Source organism: Paramacrobiotus metropolitanus, unplaced genomic scaffold (genome assembly GCF_019649055.1).
Source record: "Paramacrobiotus metropolitanus isolate TYO unplaced genomic scaffold, Prichtersi_v1.0 Parri_scaffold0000011, whole genome shotgun sequence".
In the NCBI taxonomy this organism is placed as follows: domain Eukaryota; kingdom Metazoa; phylum Tardigrada; class Eutardigrada; order Parachela; family Macrobiotidae; genus Paramacrobiotus; species Paramacrobiotus metropolitanus.
In genome coordinates, this window is record NW_026570231.1 from 1,081,718 (window position 1) to 1,101,409 (window position 19,692).

General features: G+C 42.2%; 3 protein-coding genes across 13 annotated transcripts; 1 reads left to right on the forward strand and 2 right to left on the reverse strand.

The window, feature by feature from the left end:
* The first annotated feature begins 387 nt into the window (after positions 1–387).
* On the forward strand, positions 388–12,697 carry LOC129583505 (hormone receptor 4-like). 5 transcript variants are annotated; one of them, XM_055475298.1, is made up of 7 exons: positions 388–1,111; positions 1,192–1,305; positions 9,347–10,328; positions 10,632–10,996; positions 11,166–11,418; positions 11,484–11,626; positions 11,901–12,697. In XM_055475298.1, exons 3-7 carry the CDS (start codon positions 9,460–9,462, stop codon positions 12,404–12,406), a joined length of 2,136 nt encoding a protein of 711 aa, XP_055331273.1. In that variant the 5' UTR covers positions 388–1,111; positions 1,192–1,305; positions 9,347–9,459; the 3' UTR covers positions 12,407–12,697. The 5 variants fall into 5 exon arrangements, with proteins under 5 accessions (XP_055331273.1, XP_055331275.1, XP_055331274.1 ...); XM_055475300.1 differs by lacking the exons at positions 388–1,111; positions 1,192–1,305 and adding an exon at positions 2,313–2,963; XM_055475299.1 differs by lacking the exons at positions 388–1,111; positions 1,192–1,305 and adding an exon at positions 2,313–2,956.
* Positions 12,669–17,732, reverse strand: LOC129583506 (glycerol kinase-like). 7 transcript variants are annotated; one of them, XM_055475304.1, is made up of 15 exons: positions 17,667–17,732; positions 16,665–16,728; positions 16,359–16,569; positions 16,193–16,263; positions 15,444–15,550; positions 15,232–15,309; positions 14,811–15,028; positions 14,535–14,747; positions 14,403–14,470; positions 14,185–14,227; positions 13,957–14,116; positions 13,742–13,838; positions 13,572–13,656; positions 13,380–13,500; positions 12,669–13,294 (listed from the first exon to the last, which is right to left on the reverse strand). In XM_055475304.1, exons 3-15 carry the CDS (start codon positions 16,425–16,427, stop codon positions 12,954–12,956), a joined length of 1,671 nt encoding a protein of 556 aa, XP_055331279.1. In that variant the 5' UTR covers positions 16,428–16,569; positions 16,665–16,728; positions 17,667–17,732; the 3' UTR covers positions 12,669–12,953. The 7 variants fall into 7 exon arrangements, with proteins under 7 accessions (XP_055331279.1, XP_055331282.1, XP_055331283.1 ...); XM_055475307.1 differs by having other exon boundaries at positions 16,359–16,446; positions 17,667–17,731; XM_055475308.1 differs by having other exon boundaries at positions 16,359–16,443; positions 17,667–17,723.
* Positions 17,733–18,174: 442 nt separating this feature from the next.
* On the reverse strand, positions 18,175–19,633 carry LOC129583682 (40S ribosomal protein S26-like). The gene is made up of 4 exons (XM_055475598.1): positions 19,484–19,633; positions 19,241–19,418; positions 18,472–18,620; positions 18,175–18,366 (listed from the first exon to the last, which is right to left on the reverse strand). Exons 1-4 carry the CDS (start codon positions 19,484–19,486, stop codon positions 18,319–18,321), a joined length of 378 nt encoding a protein of 125 aa, XP_055331573.1. The 5' UTR covers positions 19,487–19,633; the 3' UTR covers positions 18,175–18,318.
* Between the last annotated feature and the right edge of the window lie 59 nt (positions 19,634–19,692).

Consider the following 19,692-nt stretch of genomic DNA (forward strand, 5'->3'; position numbering starts at 1 on the left):
GTAAAGAACATGGCATCATATTAGCATTAAGAGAATGCGGTTTTGTAGCCGAAGTGTGCAATGTTATGCAATAGCACCGGCAGCATGTACGGCCTCATGATCAATGGCACTATAAACGCGTAATTTTGTTACTACGCATTAGTTGAATGGAAATGATGTTTGTGGTTGATTGCGCATGTGTTGTATGGCTGTTTTTGGTTAAGTGCTATTTGACAGAGAAAGCCGCACACAAGTTCTGGGCTACTCGTGTATATAGCGTAGAATGTAGATGCTGAGGATGAGCTTCTTTTTCAATGGCACACTACTGACCCAGAGACATAAAAAGGTTTTTTCTAGGTTACTTTCAGTTTCTGTGCAAGTGGCACGAAGAACGTGTAGCACAGCCGATAAATTGGCTGTTGCACATCATACACTGCAAAACTGGGCTCCCATTCAAGACAGATGTTCTGTTTTTTATGCGCTCTTACTTTCTCTCTCTTCTGTATTTGACTCGCTGCGTTAGAATGAACATCTTATGTATCATGTATATAACGAAAACGGAAGCCGAAATGGAATGTCAAACGCGTAATGTTCAAGTTTAGGTCAACCTCCGTCATTGAATTTGTAGCGCATTCTGTTTATGCGTAGCAAATTTACGTTGACCATCCGAGCCTATTGATTGTACATTGCTGGATATATCACCACGAATCCACATGCTCGATAGGGCAGGATATTCCCACAGTGCGGTTATTTGACAGTATTTTTCATCGCGGCGGCTGGCGTTGGCGGAGATAACGTTGTCAGCGACATACACTAGTACTCCATTTTCTCCGGTTTGAACGTACGCGTGGACCGCGTTGTAGCTGACACATTCCCGCAGCAAGGCGGTTAGGGATGAGAGCGGAAGTGGGTCACAGTTCGCCGAGGAGGACTTGATTGTGTCATAGCATAAAGCGATTTTGGTTCAGCTGCAAAAACTGTGTCAACCCTCAAACGCCGACATCGTAAAGGCGTCGACACACTGCAGCAGCTCAGCTCGGCATTATCAACTGGCGCTCTAATTCCGAAAAACAGTGGATTGGAGGTGTTAGAGCATTGCCAACCGCAGACATCGATGACGCTCAAGCAACCGGTAAGAGCCGAATTGTGCGGCAGGAACTGTCGGTCGCTAAATTGCGATAACTTTCTGAACATTTTTGTCTTTCGTTACAGTTTTAATAACGCAAGGATGATTAGCTTTTTGAGCTCAAAAGGCAATAACCAAGGAAAAGATTTGGATTACGCGGGATGCAACGGCTGAATTTGATCATGTGACGCGTATAAAAGGTAAATACTGAAAAGTAAACCCTGAAAGGTCTCAAAAAATTACGAGGGTTGACGAGCATTCAGGATCAGCTTGGGTTTACAAATAAATTTACAGGAAACTCATTAGTACTATTATTACTAATGAATTTTAGATAAATACATAAAAATAATCAGACCGAAATGCTGTGCACTGCAATGTACAATCACTGCAATGTCTAATTGGACCGAGTTTGTGGAATGCGGATGAGTAATTTAGCAAGTTTTAAGAGTGAGTCCAGCGATCAGTGAGCGCCGCAAGGTGTCCAATGCTGTCCATGCTATGATAATAGTATGATTATGATTAATGTTTATTAACAATAAAATGCTTATAATTTGCAAATATTTTAGCATGTGTGGGACTGTGGGTTTCGTTAGTACCAGAATACTGCACTACTGTTTATTACGAGCATGCTGCGACCTACAACTACAAGCATTTTCTGATTAACGCTTACGCCAAGTTGATTAGAATTTTTTAATAAACTCATTATTGCTCAAGTCAATTCGGCCTCGTTTTTAACGCAGATTTATACATCAGTTATCTCTGTCTAATTATATATCTGAATTACGCAAGTTATTCGTGTAATGGGTAACCACATAAATCTGCATTATACAGCAAACCACTTCACCGTGTTCTGGTTTCATTACGGCATTACCACTGAAAATGGGGTGATTGACTGGCCTAGTTTTGATAACGGTTCACTGTACTCGTCGGCAATTTCACGTTGTGGGCGTAGCTAACACACATCTTTGAATCAAAGTCACGACCTTAAACAGGCTGTGCCAACCCGAAAATAATACGAGCGATGCCGGGTTGTGCAGGAAATGTTCCTTAGCTTGATTCGCCGGCCAGACGTAATTATAGGAGTGGCTAAGAGGCCGTGTGACGCCACCATAACAAGGTCTGATCCCGGTAATGTTGTTAATCTCCGGTCAATCTCCTGTGCGCGGTCTGCACACACAGGATATAGAATCTCTGTCTGTTCAAGGTAAATACGGTAGATCCATTTTGACCAGCCGTTACTCTGCTTGATTTAACCATGTTTGTTTACACTGTTGTTGAACTTCTTATCTGAACGGCATGACAATGACAGTCTACCGCAATCGTAATAATATGGCCTAGGCTGATTATTTTTCTGTTTTAATATTTTACGTTTCACTAATTCATGGCTTGATCGGAATCGGCATTTTGAACTTGAACGTGATTAGTAATCTAGTAATGCTCTGTGAATTATCGAGTGCAGTCCGATAATGATGGAAATCATTTCACTTATTTCGGTTTTTCTTCAAACGTGCAGAGCTGATGAATCAGGTCAACAGCAGTTACTTACTGCATGACGTTTGACAGGAGTGTTACACGCATTTGTTGTTCTCGATGATATTAATAAAAATAATAATACGTTGACTGGATTGACCAAGACTGACAGCTGATCTTGACAACAGCTTGTGCTTAACCATTGGAATTTGCTGCGTGACTGTTGCGATTATTAATATTCGTGTATTATTCCTTATTACGACAAGTTACAGCAACAACTGAACCATATTTTGATTTTTGTATTGCCATAAAGTGGAAAATTCGGACGATGGTCATCAATTTTGTTGGACTATCAAACTGTTCTTGAGATTCTAGGATTACGTAAGCGGTAATTATTACGAGAAGTTGGCTTCCCAATGGCTAATGTTGACGTAGCGTTCGTATCGCAATTCATTGAGCCGTTTCGAGTGCAGCATTGCTCTATTATTGGGTCATTACGCTCGCTTATCATACCCGGGTATGCGGCTTATGGCGTTCAGATTGAAAACTTTTGTTTAAAACATTTAAATTTAATACATTAAATCCAAGTTTCTAGTGTCACATTTTTAACCAGTGTTAACTCAATTCAGCTGCTAGTATAAAATTAATTTAATTTGCACGTAATTTAGACGGATCGCATTACCTGGAGAACGATTGCAGGCATGAGCAGGTATATGGTAATTATTAGGTATAATAATATTATGATGTTAGCGCTCTGTACAATCTTGCGATTCGTACGTTATTGTGAATTAAGCAAGAGTACATATGTTCAAAATATCAACGTTTCGTTGATTTATTGATCAAAGCAAGGTGGATAGGGTAACCCCATCCACTTTGACCAAAGCATGCTCAGCGAAACTTGCTAACTTCAATAAAAAAAACAGATTTGGTCAACATTTTAGTCATTTGGTCAGATTTGGTCATTTGGTCAGATTTGGTCATCATCTGTTGTACTTCAGATAATTTTTATGAAAATTTGCGTACTTTATGGAGTATCCGTATTGACGACTTCTTCAAATTCACGTCGAGACGGTAGAATGTGTCGATTCATTAGAGAGGACCAAAGCCCAATTATTATTATCTTTCCTGAAGTCATTGTTCATGCAAACGCTTAATGGCCGAAAATTTTATACATACGTTTCCGCTGCATTTTTTCTTTGTTGTTTGCAAGGCACATTACCGCTTTATTGTGAACTTGGTGGTTACGCTGATCGATAAAATTGTTGGATTTGGACTACCTTTGAACTTTTATCTAGATGATTGTGATGGGGATATTGTTAATTGACTCCCTAGCAGACGTTGAACGCTTAATTGGTGCAGTTAAGGTCAAGTGCATGGGTATGCTAACGTGATAAGGTCGATGCCCGGCCAGCTGAATCTATCATAACTACTACACATTCCCCAAGGTTAGCCGAGTCATTTACCCGACTCAAAACCGTGGAAAATAAGCAAGGAAGAGAGGCCTAGAGCAAAGGAACTTATCAGTCTGCCCACACTGTGTCCGTGTGTCGTATATGTATGCACCTAATCGCTGATCGAGATTGAGCGGCGCGGCAGGGCAATGGCCTTCCATCGCGTGTTGTGCCGTAGCTGGCAGTAAGGAAATACCGTGTAGTGGACGGTGGGTCTGTTGGAAATCGATGTCGCCCAATGAGGCCCTCAAGTACGAAAACATATGTTTGCTGACCTGACTGTGCATATTATTATTGCCCGAAATTGACAATTTTTCGGTGAAAATCTCGTGCGATTTTCAGTGTGCCCTTCATAAATGCGGATAGTGGATTCTGCGATCTGAATGTTTTTCTGCGTACCGTACATATTGTATTGTACATTGAGAACGTCGACCGGAGTGAATGATATTTTGAAATTTTGAATGTGAAAACACAAACTTTTATCTTTCCCCGATTAAGCGATTTAGTTGAACTCATAAACAGATGTAGTATATGTATAACTTACATAACGGCATAACAAAAATCATCTTTTTACAATTTCCAACTTCCCGCACAGCTTTTCTGTGCTCCTTGTTCATTCTCATGTCTAAATACAAGGAAATACAAATTTACTTTTGGAGGAAGTCTGATTTTTAAGCAGTAGCAAGAACTTACTATAGGTACTAGGTAGAGTACTCACACTATAGTAAGTACTTGGCCAGTAGCGAATTTTTCTAATGTGGACGTGCTTTGTTTATAAATTGCTTGCGAGTTGTGTTATAATATTGCAGCGGTCCTTGTCACCTTATTAGTTTTATTGATACTTGTGGTGGTCAAACTTCCGTAGTTGGTTTTAAAATTTTGCATGATCTGACTTTTTTCAACAAGTTTCATTTCGACCCCTTTACTGAAGACTACCTAAATCAAGTTCATCTTGAAAAATATTGTATGCACCCACCCAGCTATGTATCGCATTTAAAATATCGCTACTTAAAGTTTACTTTGAGTACCAAATCGCAGTACGAACAGCTGTAAGAATATCAATAACCATATTTCTGAGCTGATGAAGTACCGCTGTGTTGGATCTTATCGATCACGAACTCACAATACGCGCTTGGTAGTTTCACTAGTTTGCCTGCTTGGTGCGTTCGTAATCGGCATAGCCACAAAGAAATGGCGGGCATGTGATTCTGGCGCGTGATCCTCGTGGCGGCATATCTCCGGCGCCGGGCGCGTTAACAAGGCGGTTTTGTGTCCTTATGATTCGACACAAAGAAACTTGTGCGTCGCTGTTAAAATTATTGTTACCGCAGTATTTTGCCTGTCACAATTATTAGGACAACATTTTTAGATCACGTTTGCGGGATTTTTTTCTAACCGTACAACGGAAACTTGTATGCAATGTAATGTTCTAGGGGAGCATTATCGGTAGGTTTGAAATCCATCTTCTCTTCAAATGAAATGGAATTTGGAAAATCCGCTTAATACCTCATACTTCGTTCCTAGTACTTCCTACATACTTATACATAGATTTCGATTAGAAATGAGCGCATCTTATCTTATTTATATAATTCATGTTATTGTGGACTGTACGTGCTTAGATATTCATAAACATAAACAGGCAGTTTAATTATCAGATTCTTAAAAGTGTATGCAGACTTGCAGTACTTCGAAGTACTGGTACAGTCTGTATTAATACTCGTCTCATTGTCTAGTCTGTTTAATACTAAACGTAAGTTCAGGAATCGTTGCGATACGGAAAGTGTCCTTCTGAAGTTATAATTACCGAAGTAATCGAACGTACAGTTTTGGTTACGATTTTTGAACATGAAATATTAATTGCAAACGCTACAGGAGTCGTAACAGGACTCAATACTGAGTACGGTGTAGTGCCGTTGAACGCTTCCTTACTTCTGGCTAGGAAGCTGTTTAAACGATAAGGGCAAGTAGATTCGATAAAGAAAGCACTTTTCCATCTTGAAAATGCAAAGATCTCTGCGGATGCCTGCCTTGTCGATCGAGCATGTACGCACGAGTAAACACTAAACAGTTAATGTTCTCCATTGCATAAGTTGCACCTTTGTGTTGAACTTGTGCTAGTTTACGGACATTCAATTAGGCTTCTCATGGCATTCAAGTTTAGATGATCTCGGATTCTGTCGCTGTAATAACTTTCATTTTCTTGCGTCCGAATGGGTCGGCTGGCCGCACGAGGCCGGCACATAGCAGAGCGCTCTCGAGTAACTCACACCGGCTTATTACGAAACATATTGTAACTAAATTACACGGAAACGTACCAGCAATGCACTTCACTATTGGTCCGTACTCATAAGAACTTGAAAATCGGGCATGAAAAATCAACAGCACATGTCCGGTAAGGTCGTTCGATGACGCCGTTGATCTGTGCCATCACTTTCTCGCTCTAACCACAGCAGTGTGGCATGTAGCGTACGCACGCCGGGTTTTCGAAGCACAACATGACAGACCCTACGTGTTGTACGTATACCACAGACACACACTCCCGCTCGGTGAAATAAGCTCGATAGCCTCGACCTAGCTAGAGTTTAATTTCTGATTTCTGATTGCGTCGTTCCCCGTTCAACGCACTTGCGAAGGTTGGACTTGCAAAAAAAGTAGGCCGGCTGTGTGTATGGATTGTGTTCGACCGGCAAGTGCTGCATGCCTTTCAAGTGCGCTCTCCTTATCGGTCTTAAAATCACCCAATAATACCGTTTTTCTTGACCATTCCGTTAGAGTCATCTTCAGGTCAGCTGCATGAGCTTCCCGGTCCGCTTTTGTTTTCGTTTTATTGCCGTTCCAATAAGCCTTTTACTTGAAAGAGAAAAGTTTTCAATGGCCGATATTCACGCAAGGAATTTAACTTCCGGTGGCCTTTCTTGGTTGAGAAATTTGGAATAGCATCGTAAGTGAACGTTGTACCCATTACTGGCTTAACGTGCAGATCTTCCCAGAATTTTTGAAAGCACATCCGTCCGAACTTTTGGTGCGGCATGGTTCTTCTAACTTGTAGACCGCGTACATAATCTTACGATCAAACAGCTGATAGTGTGTGCAACGGCAACCGGTACAGGAGTGGCGGCAGTTTCCAAGTGTTATGTAGTGAGTTGCTCATATTTCTTGGATCCTTGCATGCATTCTACGTTTGAAAAGTTATCAGTTAACCAACGAAATAAGAAATGCTTTTTATTTTTATTGTACAGCAATATTGCTGAGGCATTGTCACTTTACGTACATTGACATACATAGTTTTTACTGTTTCTTTGTAACGTAAATCCTAGAATACTATGTTTTGACTGTTTTCGTTCTTCCCATTATATAAAACACCGGTAATTGTCAAACAGTTTTATAGTACAGTATTATTGTTAAATTATTATTATTCAAGTAAGTAGAATATTCCGTTTAAGAAGAGCGAGAAATGCAGTAGAATTCAGTTACAATAATTAGAAACATGAATATCGAGGTTGGGTAAGATTGTGAAAAACAGTGTTAAAACGCAGTTGGATTTGATAATAGTGTGAAAAACGCACTTACGAGGAATACTGTTTTGAATCTGGTAACCTGATTGTTAAGAAATGACTGTTTTGTTACAGTAATTTTGTTATTAATGTTATTAACATGACATTTTCCAAACTGACCACTGACCAGGCACATTAAGATTAAGAAAAGTCAAAACTCATTGGAGGCACTAGAAATAAAGCTTTAGTTATTTGTTGTTATAGAATAGTTTTGTTAGAGTTTAATACGCAGCAATAATCTTTGGGCGGCTTTCCTGGCCGGTTCCGAATTCTGACGGACGACCGCGCTCGGATGCTGTAGTTTTAACAAATTCTTGAGGGTAGAGTGTCTGTCGAATTTGTGTTATGTGAAAGTGTCTATTCAGGAAGTGCGGGATTCGCACGACGGAGATTAAGGGTCAAGAATACCGCGTGGAAAAATATTGTGCGCGAACTTGTTAATCCACCGTGCTTTTCCGTATCGTGTGTTGGGGTGTTTATTTACCCGTTTTTTTACTGCTACCAGCTCTGCTATTGGCTAGTACGGCTGGGTCATCAAGCTTTGCTGGTCAAGCAATATTTGTTAACTACGCAATCTCTGTCAAGTTGAAAATGACGAAGCTGCTGCAAGCGCATATACAAACGGAGAGAAAAGTCAAGTTTCACGTTTGAAATCGTAATATTATGTGTTTAGGTGAATGTCATCGTGAAACTGTTCAAGCTCAGTGATGCCGCCGCCGCGCATCGTACAGTGCTAATGTATGGTCGCGTTTAGTAATAGAAACTGCATAGTCCAATGATCGGCCAAGGAGAAGGTAAAGGCTATTATGCAATGGATTATGTTATGCGATGCGGAAGCCATCGAGCGAACAAGAACGACAAGACCAGAATAACGTGATTAAACAACATGTTTGCTATTACGGGTGCATCAATGACGAATATTACGATTATCGATGATAACGTTGCAGTTGATTTCCAGATTCCTGCAGTGTGTATCAGCGTTCTTAAGTGGAGCAGAAATTTGTATTTTCTTCTCACAGGTTTCGTAGATTGTACGCAGTTGTTGTTCGTCAGGAACACGACAACAGTTACAGTAGTCTCCGTGCTGGTTGCAGAAAATTGTAACCCATTAAACGACATGAGAAAAATACGCCCATATTTTCTAGTAGGTTAATGAAGTATGTAGCCGTAGATCCCTCACATATACTCGTATGCTTTTTGTTTTCTCTGCTGTAACTTTACCAATTCTCTGGTACATGTACAGTACTCGAAGTGGCGTGAAATGTGCATCTTCAGGAAGAAACACCTATTGAAATTGAAAAAAATCTTTTACGAGATTTCTCTTTCGTTTTATGACGACAGTAGAGTTGGATTCCGGCATAAAGATCGTACCCAGTTTACGGTCCATCGACTGACCTAGATCTTTTGGTCCGAAATAGGTTGATTACTGCATGGCATTGGTTTCTGTCGTTTTCTCTTTCCAGCCACGTTCACTTTATCGACAAGTTCCTCAGTCCATGCCTGGGAGAGCGCTAGATTCGTTCTCTCCATACGGCATACCGTACTGACCTCAATTTGATCGATTCAAACTTTAGCGGCGCGCACTGCCTTTCCTATCACCCAGCGCGCGCCGGTTCCTCTCGAAAACTGCCATTTATATGGCGGTCGTTAGATAGTGCAAAACCCGCTAGGAGCTGAAGTGGATAAAATAAAACGAACGATATGATTAATTATATAGGAGTCTAGAGTTTATAGGTCAAATTGTACAAGACTGCTGCGTTTTGCAGGATCATTATACACTGCCGCTATATGGTGCGACTGATGGGAAAGTGGACGCCCCGCTTGAATCTCAGTACAAGAGAGCCCAGTATACATTAATGGGATTTGGATTTCATGTGGAATGAGTCTTTTTTATGATTTGAAACTCAAACGGCAGAAAACTGGCGCCACTTCCGGCCCATCACCGGATATCAGCTATGGTCCCCATTCATCCTCCTCCTCGGTGAGCGATCACGATGCCGACTCCTCCAGTCCGCCATCATCACCCTCACACACCGATCTAGATCAGACCCATCTGCATCCGCGCCGCTTCAGCAGCGGCAGCAGTACGTGTCAGCGCGAAACCGGGTCACCCAGTGACATCAGCCCGACTAGGTCATCGGATGGAGATTCACTTTTATCTAGTCCAATTGCCACATCGCACCAGCTGCGCAATGGCCAGCCACCTCCGATGGCCACATCGCCCGCGGTCAATTTTGCGGCAGCACTACGACCGCATAAGAATCCTCTGCCCACCCATCCCGGCTGTTTTCCCACCGTCTTCCCGCAGCCGGCCTTCCAGCTGGTCAATCAGAAAGGCTCCATCGTGGTCCCGCCCAACGCCATGATAGCCAACGTCAACGCGGCTACCCAGTTCGTCGGTAACATCCTGTACCGGTGTCTGGTGCAGCCACGTGGGATGCCCATGGCGGAGTCGTATGCCAACTTGGCGCGTTCACCCAATCAGTACGTTCACACATCGACGCCCACACCAACAAAGGTCAGCGAAGAGCCGGTGAACTTGTCATTGGGCCGACAGAGTCCCGAGAGCAGTTCGTCCAGCGGGGCACGACGAGTACTACCATCGACCAGTTCCATTACATCCAAAAGCGAAATGGAATCGGAGGATGAGGAGGAAGCTGATGGGACGGCGCGGGAATCGCCGATGATATGTATGATCTGCGGGGATAAAGCCACCGGTCTGCATTACGGAATCATTACGTGCGAAGGGTACGTGTGCTAATAGATAGGTTGCGATGTGTGTGTTGTGTGGAAAATGGCGCCCTTGAAGTCCGTTCATACCACTCCGGCGTAGTGAACTTCCGGTTACGTATTTATCAGTTACACAAAATGCATCCCTACGGCGCTGCCTTTTCGTAATAATGCTGGGGTCAGCGTCTGTGCGGCTGTTATCATTTACTTACTTTGTTGTCGTAACGATTATATCTACAAGCACAGTTGCTGGTTTCAATGTCGACCGATTATTACGCACACCATGCGCATTAGCATTGACATTCGGACTGTTTTCTGTAGATGTAAAGGATTCTTCAAGCGGACCGTGCAGAACAAGCGGGTGTATACTTGCGTGGGGAGTGGCCTGTGTGAAATAACCAAGACACAGCGTAATCGCTGCCAGTATTGCCGCTTCCAGAAGTGCTTGAAGCAGGGCATGGTGTTGGCGGCTGTCCGCGAAGACCGCATGCCGGGAGGCCGGAATAGTGGCGCGGTGTATAATCTGTACAAAGTCAAGTATCGGACGCGGAAACGGAAGAATTCCTTGACGGGGAAGAATGGCGGTCATCACAGTCCGCGTGATTCCGATGTGGACAAGTCCACACCGCCCAGTCCGCACATAAAAGCGCAACAGACACCGGAATCCACTGTTCCTTCAGAACCCGGTAAATTGACAATTTGAAAAAAGAAAGCAGTAGAGGTTGTTTAATCTGCGCAACGCTCTATTTGTTTTCCCGTGGAAGTTACATTAAGTTTAATGGTTTCTTTGCATTTAATGCTTTCTATTTGTCAAATTTTATGCTAGTAATTTAATTTTGTTGTTTTTGTTTACAGAAGATGCTCATGTTCTGGGTAAGCTCATTGATTTGGACCAATTAGAGGATATAGCTACGTTAAAGAGTATGGAGTCGTTCTTCTCTGATACGAGTGTGGAACTGCCGGTGAGATTACGTTCCATGGGGGACCAAATGGTATTTAAACTGGTGGAGTGGACCAAAAGACTGCCGTACCTTAGCTCATTACCCCTCAATTTGTTGACGTCCCTCTTGACGTACCGATGGCATCTGATTTTACTCCTATCTACAAGGTAAGATAAAATAATTCAGGTATTTCTTTAACAAATTCTTTGCAGCTTGGTGTTTGGTGTTTCAGTTTTTATAATGCACAAAACCGATGGCGCAAGGTTAGAAAGATTTCCGACGCCAAATTCCCGATGGAGAACTCCATCATTAATGGTGAAAAAGCCATTCATGGGAAGGAGAAGTTAATGACCAAAGGAAAATGCGATATCGATGGTTTGTACTTGCAGTTTATAACGTTATTTGTTAATGCAAACTGCAAAGCATATTTGGCTCGGTCTTACAAAGGATTTTCCGTTAGCATGAGTATATTCTGCACAGGAGGGTACGCTGCATGATGTGGCAAATATGTTTATATGGTAGTTTACTGGTCATTCTTTATAAATTTTGCCACTTTTGTTGATCTGATTTGCAGTTTGTAATTCTCATCATTTTTGTCAGTTTTTTTCTTCGTTTGTGCAGTTGACTTATATTGTGCATTTCATTGCAGATGACCTGAAATATTCTCAACTACCAGAATCATCCACAAATCCCAGTGATAGTGAAGTTAGCGAATCCAAACCGATTCTTGCTGCCGGTGAAGAGAGTTTTAAAGAGGAACTGTGCCATAGTCTACTGCATTTGCAGTACTATCTGCGCCGCTTATTGGGTCGTGATGTGGAGTACGATGAGCTGGAAGCGGAAATCGGGAGCATGCTGCGCCAGTTGATCTCGTTTATCCGGCATTTACGTGACATTAAACTGACCACGGAGGAGTATGTGGCACTGAAGGTGCTGATTATGCTGCAGGATTCATCAGCCAGTGGCTCGCCGCAATTACGTCTGTACCAACAGAAATACATGAATGCGCTGATGTGCTACCTGGTACGCATTCATGGCCGCAATGCACAACAGCGACTCCATCTGCTGCTTAATCTCAATCCGCAGATCCACGCGGCGGCTGCAGCATTGCTGGAGAATAAAATGTTCTATGTTCCTTTTCTCCTCAACAGTTGAGTGCAGTATTTTTTCTCTCTGTCTCTCTCTCACTCTGGGTTTTTTCTGCAACTGTTTCCCTATACGTACAATTTTCGTCTTTTCTACTGTTGTCCATTGTCCAATCCAATCAAGGAAACTGCAATATGCAGCTTTTTTTCTTTTGGGAGTTTTTCTTCTGTACAGTTTTTTTGGATTACACTTTCCTCTGTGTTCGTCATCTGTTGACCAAATTTTTGATTCGATTTTGTACGTCAGTTTTTGTTCCTGTTGAGAACCAAAATTCTCTACAATAAATGATTTTATTAAACCTTGGTTTGCGCTATCTCGTAGTACCACACGGAAAATGAGCAAAGTTAGTACCAAGCACGCACGACGTCAGTAAAACATTAATAAAAGTCATTAAAAACTTAGAAACACATCAAACCAGAACCGAAATAACGTTAAAATCTGAATAAAAACTCTGCAATAAAACCAAAAGTGCGCTTTACAAACATGCTTCAACAGCCTTTGCTAATTGCTGTAACCGACAGAAACCGGGGAATGACAGAGCGGGGAAACGCATACTTTAGTGCCAATACTTTTTACATAAAAAGATAGCTACACCAACCACAGCCAATGTCGACAACACACTCCCGGTTGCGATAACAAATGCCGAAGTTTCCTTAGACTGTGCCTTCAGCTCGCTTTTGGAGCTGTGATCGCGCGCCCAGTGCATTGATCGGCGCACTGCCTCCTTCCAAAAAGAGTATTTTTCTCGGCGTTCCGAATCTTTCATCTCAGCAACATATCGCAGACCACTCTTATCTGACTGCTCTCCATCACTTTCCAAGAACGTTTTAACCCCAGTCGCGTGCGCCACAGCTACCGCGGCGCCCACGGAAGTTATCTCAGACATTTTCGGCACATCTGCAATACAAAACATCAGACAATACTGTTACGGAATCATTAAGTTACTGTACCTCAAACCACGAAGATAATAAACTGTGCTTACGAACAGGTAGGCCGGAAAAGTTGGCCTGGATTTGCATCAGCAGCGCACTTTGCGACAAACCGCCATCGACTTCGAGGCCCATTAATTTAACACCGCTGTCAGTTTTAACCGCATCCACAACCTGACAATCCACGAAAGTTATATTTGTACATACAGCAGTTTATGATAACGATAATGCACTGAGACGTTTACCTCGCATATCTGGAAAGCAATAGACTCCAGAGCAGCACGAGCAAAATGAGCTTGTTCAATATACTCAGTTAATCCACAGATAATCCTGAAAGATGCATACAAGCACAGTAAAGTACTTAAATAGCAAATATGCCATTTATGTGCCACTACAGCTGAAGACTTTCCATTACCCTCGCGCTTCCGTATCCCAGTAAGGAGCAAGTAATCCAGAGAAAGCCGGTACAAAATAGATACCTCCAGAATCCTTTACTGAACCGGCAATACCATCTGAAACAAACGAAAGAAGGGGGTTCAAAACCTCTAATCGTAAACGGTCCAAATCGAAAGAATTTCCTATATATTTTCTACGTAAATTGCAGATATAGGATAAAACGCTTGTACATACCTAAATCTTCCGCTTTTTGAATGACACCGAGATTTTTCTGTAGCCAGTTAACAACTGCGCCGGCCATCGCGACCGATCCTTCCAAGGCATAAACGGCCGGAGATTTCGGACCTAGTTGATATGCCACCGTCGTCAGGAGTCCATGATGAGATAATTTAGGCTATAAATCGTCAAATCCGTGTTAACGAATTTTACATGCAAATCCCAAGAGCCTGAGCGCTCTGTTACCTCATATCCAACATTGGCTAACAGGAAACAACCGGTCCCATACCTAAAAATATCATCGTATTATTGCACACAGTGCAGTTGATATCGTTAGCTCATCAATCAATTATTTGTTGCTCTAAACTTTCATCAGCACAACACCTATAGGAAACAAAGTTCACAACTCTACACAAAAGTGAATGAGCGCCCAGTTACTCACTACCGCTGGAAGGCCAGCTTACGTGCATTTCGCCATTCCCGGGCGGAAACAACCATGGCCAACCAGCGCCGCTTGCTGATCCCCCAAAATCTGCAACATCCCCCACTTGGAAGCCAACAAAACACATGCTGGAGAAATCACATGCTTTTCGTACCCCACAAACAGGCCTACCCGCCAGATTCGTCAATTTCATAATTCCATATTCTTCACTGGAACTACAAATCGTTGGAAGAACCGACACTGGTATACTGAAAAAGTCCACGAGCTTGCTGTCCCAGTCCATTGTTTTCAGATTCATCAACATGGTTCGGCTGGCGTTTGTAACATCGGTCTTGTGCACACCATCGTCTTGACCACCCGTCAGATTCTAAAAATTCATACAAGGCAAAATTATTAATATGGCATTCCAAAAAGCTACTTGTACACACACCCAAAGGACCCATGAATCCACTGTACCAAACAGACATGTCCCGTTGCGAATGGCTTCCCGGACAGGAGCGACGTTATCGATGATCCAGCGCAACTTGAGTGCGCTAAAGTAGGGATGAATGGGGAGGCCGCATAATGGCTTGAGGTAATCCTGATCCCCCTTGGCTTTGTCCTTAATGAGACCCGCCGCCAAATCAGCAGTTCGATTATCCAGCCACACTGCTCAAAATACATCCACTCACAACTAGTTCAGAAATTACATTTTTCCACAACCATTTTCTGAAACTACGGCTACCATAGAACGTCGCGATATCAGTTTTAACGCCCTAACGGGCTTGCTCTTCGCCTTAGATCGTCGTGATCGCTATAAAAATGTTATGATGTTACAATGCTATAATGTTGACAAGCCCAACTCAGCCTACCGATCGCATTGTAAAGTGCTCTTCCGGTTTTCTTATCCCAAACAACAGTCGTTTCCCGCTGGTTTGAAATTCCCAGTCCTGCAAAACAGATCTTAAAATACCAGTCGGCGGACAATATTACGGAGTTGTCCCTACTTCATTCAAGTCTTCCAACAACGGTATTAACAATCATACAGTTAGTCGGGAAAATAACCGAGAAATGCCAACTGCACCTGTTATATTCTGAACACTGTATCCGGCAAAAACCAAATCATCTGCCGCTTTGTTCATGCACAACATGGAGATATCCACAATTTCGTGAGGATCTTGTTCCACCCAACTACAAAAACAAGTAACACGTTCAACAGAACTATCAGGGGAGAAAGTCCTGAAGATATGTACTTTCTATCTTCCCTATCGCAATGCTTCTGTACTCGTATAAAATATCAAATTCGACATCAGTAGTCTGTGGTTTACATCATTACAACATAAACATCACCTACTGTAGACAATAAGTAAGTACCAGAAATCGAAATCATGGGAAGGGCGAAAACCGCGGACAAAAACCGCAACCGGCACTCTAACGTTTACGCGTACGGAAGGATGTGGCGGCACACCTCCGTGAGGTCATCAGTGGTATAAACAGCTCATTCAGAAAGTGCAAAATAAACAACGTTAAACACCAAAACCGGTTCGTCAGCTAATCATAAAGTCACTTATTAATATGGGATAGAGATAATTTTTATGCAGCTCTACTTCCGGAAACAAAAATTAATATACATTTTTACTTAAACCAGCAAGTAGCAACGCCCCTAATGTGTACTGATTTTTATGATTGTAATATGAATTAGAAAAGCTCTTAAATGTGAAACAAGTCCAGTCTTAACAAAGACCGCACTACAAATACTGTGACAACCTAACAATCCAACACTGATGTACTGTTCTGCCCTCATAAACCACCCAGATCAGTGAGATTACAAACCTTGGCTCCGGATAAATTCGTCGTATTTCTATTTGATGCTTGGCTAGCACCTGGCGCTTGGCATCGAAAATCTGTAAAGATCCATTTCTAGCATGACTGCGTAAATCCACAACAAGCGTAATTTAACGTTATAAGCTTGCGCCACACAGATGACGCAATCGCGTACCATGCATCGTATACTGCTTGTCCCCACATCCAACGTAGCGATGAGATTTTCTTCGTCGGGTCTACCCATGTCTGCCGATTTTTTGCTACTAATTCATAAATAAAAAAATACAAAAGAACTTCAAGGCAAATTAATCAGCTAACACAGAAAATTGAAGAAGAACAATAAGTGCTGAAATAATGGAGTCTGATTGTCCGGGCGAAGTAGTGTCCTAATAAAAGGCTATGAAAAGTACGTATTGTAACAAGGGCCCACGTTCAACGCGTATATAGGATAGACTGTATTGAAAGTGTCTGAAAAACTTACCCTGATGGAGAATTAAACTTTAAGTGGTCGTGAAATTCCCTTCAGGCGCAATCTGCAGATGCCGCTGTTTCAAGAAAGTATGATTATGTTATGGGCTTATGGCAGCAAACTCAGCAAATCAGATAAACATCATAAACCGAAGATAGACTGATGGTCCAACAAGATAGCTCTTCGTCGCTTATCATTTTACTCAGCCAACACCGTTGAAAATATACTATGCAAAAGCCCACAGCGGCAACACTGTCGTAAAACTGTAAACCATGACATCTTTTCTAAAAAGCGAAGAACTAAAATTACTATCTACACAAATAATAAACAGTAGTATTACTAAACAGTACGGTACGTATTGTAGGTACTGCACAATACACGTACTCTTCCTATAATACACGACACTGCCACCACTGACGGTGGTAATGGGGTGTCTTCACGGAGTTGCCGCCACTGTCCTAGAGCACTGGAGGCAGATTCGTGGCTGCGATTTCGCAATTTTTGCTCTCTTGTACGGTACTTGCTTGGTAGTTGGTACAGTAGTACTTACCTTCGAAACAACTACTTACTCGTAGCCGAAATAAAGCAATCGCAAAGGGCTGTTTTTTTTTATTAGCATATCGTTTTTGCTCTGATTTCCTGTACGAGTGTTTTAAAATTAATGATATTCTCTACTTCGTTCGAGTACAGCCTAATCACTGCAAGTCTGAAATTTTATGTATTGTAATGCTTTTTAAGAAAGTACCGTATTGCGACGCTCTCAAAAAATTGGCCGATTTTGCATCCGTAATAAAGGGAAAACCATAGCGAGAAAGCACTACAGATACAGATACGAGTACGGAACGAAAACCACTTCACCGTAAATTATATAGATATTAGTACACATCCCACACCTATACCTTCCGAATTCCCATTAACCTTAACATCAAATGCAGCACAAGATCCCTGTTCGGATTCAAAATCCAGTTTTCTCTCAAATGCTATCAACATTAATACGATATTAATAAATCTGACCTCTTTAAAGGGGTTTACAATAACGGTGGTCGGTGAGTAATAGCCTGAACCGCTGATGTACGTCCGAAATTATCCCAGAACGCCAGAAACATATAGATTATGCAAGTAAGTAAACACTAAACAGTAAATACAACTAGGCAGTAGTCCACTACGCTTTAATACTCGTACCAGAATGTATTTAGGTACGTACTAGTGAATTTTCCCATAGAAGCCCATGCTGCAAATCTTAAGTATTGCACTCGTACGAGTTTAGACCCGGATCGTTCACAAGCCGAATATCGTATCACGTGATGCAAAAACCGGCGAAACAGATTCCAAGGTGCTAAAAACCCTAATTCCCTATTGAACCGGGTCTACTTTTCCACACCTGCCATGCAATGCTCCTGTGAATCATGGGGCCGCTCAATCATAAAAGCACGAAATTTTGCTGTTTAGTCTAGCACACTATAGCCATACTGTAATCTCACTGCTCGTAGTGTACTAATCGTTGACGAACAAAACCAGAATGTTGAACTTCAAGATTTTTATAACATCTTCCTGCTCGGGTGGACATAGATGACAGAGGAACACACATTATTAATTTTAATCGATGACAATCAGCGCGCATGTTATGCAGTTTAACTAGCATACTCCCGCATCATAAAAAACCCTCTTAAGCGTTGACGCGACCACCACGTCCAGCACCACCACCTTGGCCGTCCTAAGAAAACAGAAGATGATTTTATCGGCACAGCATCATTTGGGCAGTTGCAGTCATATCTAGAGGGCACCCAGGGCAAAAATTTCTCGGTTTTAATAATCTTACCCGTTGTGCAGGTCGATCAGTTGGCCGGAATCGTTGGGGAGGAGTCCTAATCTTCCTGTCCTCCTTCGATCGGTTGCGAACGACTTTAGAGTGAATCGCGCAGCTCACGCAATAGTTCAACTTTGCATAGAGTTTGGGTAAAGCATATTCTGCAACAAGACATCAACTGTTAATATTTTTACAGTGTATCTCTTAAATCTTAATTCTTAAATTAAGCACTTAAGTGCATGCATGTAAAGCAGGCAATTTTAACAGCGCGAGCCTCTGCATCGTACGTTATAAATCTCACGGTCAGTTCGGAAGTTTAAGAGTCAAGTCTTAAGAACTTAAGCAACTAGAGCACTATAACCATACGTAAGTACTGTGCAACAGGCAGTCGTTCACTCAAAGTTCACACGAGACACGAAACTATTAAGAATAAAAGTTCAAAACAGGTTTCAACATAAATTCCAGAGATACAGTAGACGTTTTGTAGTTATGATTCCGCTATGGGCGCCAACATATAATTCTCCATGTCACGATCCGAAAGTAAACAGAAAGCCACTTCCAAATATTCAATGTGGAAAAACAGTATACGTAATAAGCACAACGAAAAGCACAGAGTGTTATCTAGAAACAAATGTGCTAGAAAAGAGAATCATGAATCTGATAAATTGAGAAACGTAAGTACGATACCAAAATTCGTAGAACTGAGAATATTATACAGTGTACGAAGAACCTACTATTAGCACTGAGCAGTACGACGCGAACGCGGAGGTCCTGAACTTACGTTCATAAACGGAAGCCTCTGTGATATCCCGCACTGCCGCAGCCTCCACGATATTCCTGATAACAAATTTCTTAATTGCTTTATCTTTGGGAACACATCGCGCGCAGTTTGTGCAGCGGACGAAGTTGACATGTCCTCGTCCGTGCTTAGAGCGACCTCCATTGCGGCGTTTAACAGCCTGAAAAGATACAGCAGGCAATCAAGGGTGGCATCCCCCAATGTTCCTGAAAATCAAGTAATTACCATTTTCCAGTGATTCGCTAGATCGGGAGATGAATAATAAACCGAAGTTTCACTTTTATCCGAAAGTCGTTTCGAGCACTTCTCTCCAGATCGCGACAGCCGAAAATGAAGAACCAGATCCACCGTGGCTGCAGAGAGCAGTGGTGCAGGCTTGAGTTTCGCAAGGAAGCCCTTAGCCATCATGGCCTGTTCCCACATGGTACGCGGTG

Bases quoted from the DNA above. Each gene is read 5' to 3' on its own strand.
- LOC129583505 (XM_055475298.1), top strand. From the start codon at position 9,460: ATGAGTCTTTTTTATGATTTGAAACTCAAACGGCAGAAAACTGGCGCC. The intron at 10,997-11,165 runs GTAAATTGACAA...TTTTGTTTACAG, and splicing joins CACTGTTCCTTCAGAACCCG to AAGATGCTCATGTTCTGGGT. The intron at 11,627-11,900 runs GTTTGTACTTGC...ATTTCATTGCAG, and splicing joins AGGAAAATGCGATATCGATG to ATGACCTGAAATATTCTCAA.
- LOC129583506 (XM_055475304.1), bottom strand. From the start codon at position 16,427: ATGGGTAGACCCGACGAAGAAAATCTCATCGCTACGTTGGATGTGGGG. The intron at 15,029-15,231 runs GTAGGCTGAGTT...TATTTTGAGCAG, and splicing joins AGCACTTTACAATGCGATCG to TGTGGCTGGATAATCGAACT. The intron at 13,501-13,571 runs GTAAACGTCTCA...GTGGATTGTCAG, and splicing joins TTGCTTTCCAGATATGCGAG to GTTGTGGATGCGGTTAAAAC.
- LOC129583682 (XM_055475598.1), bottom strand. The intron at 18,621-19,240 runs GTAAGTTCAGGA...GTCTTGTTGCAG, and splicing joins AGAGGCTTCCGTTTATGAAC to AATATGCTTTACCCAAACTC. The intron at 18,367-18,471 runs GTAAGATTATTA...CTGTTTTCTTAG, and splicing joins CTGATCGACCTGCACAACGG to GACGGCCAAGGTGGTGGTGC.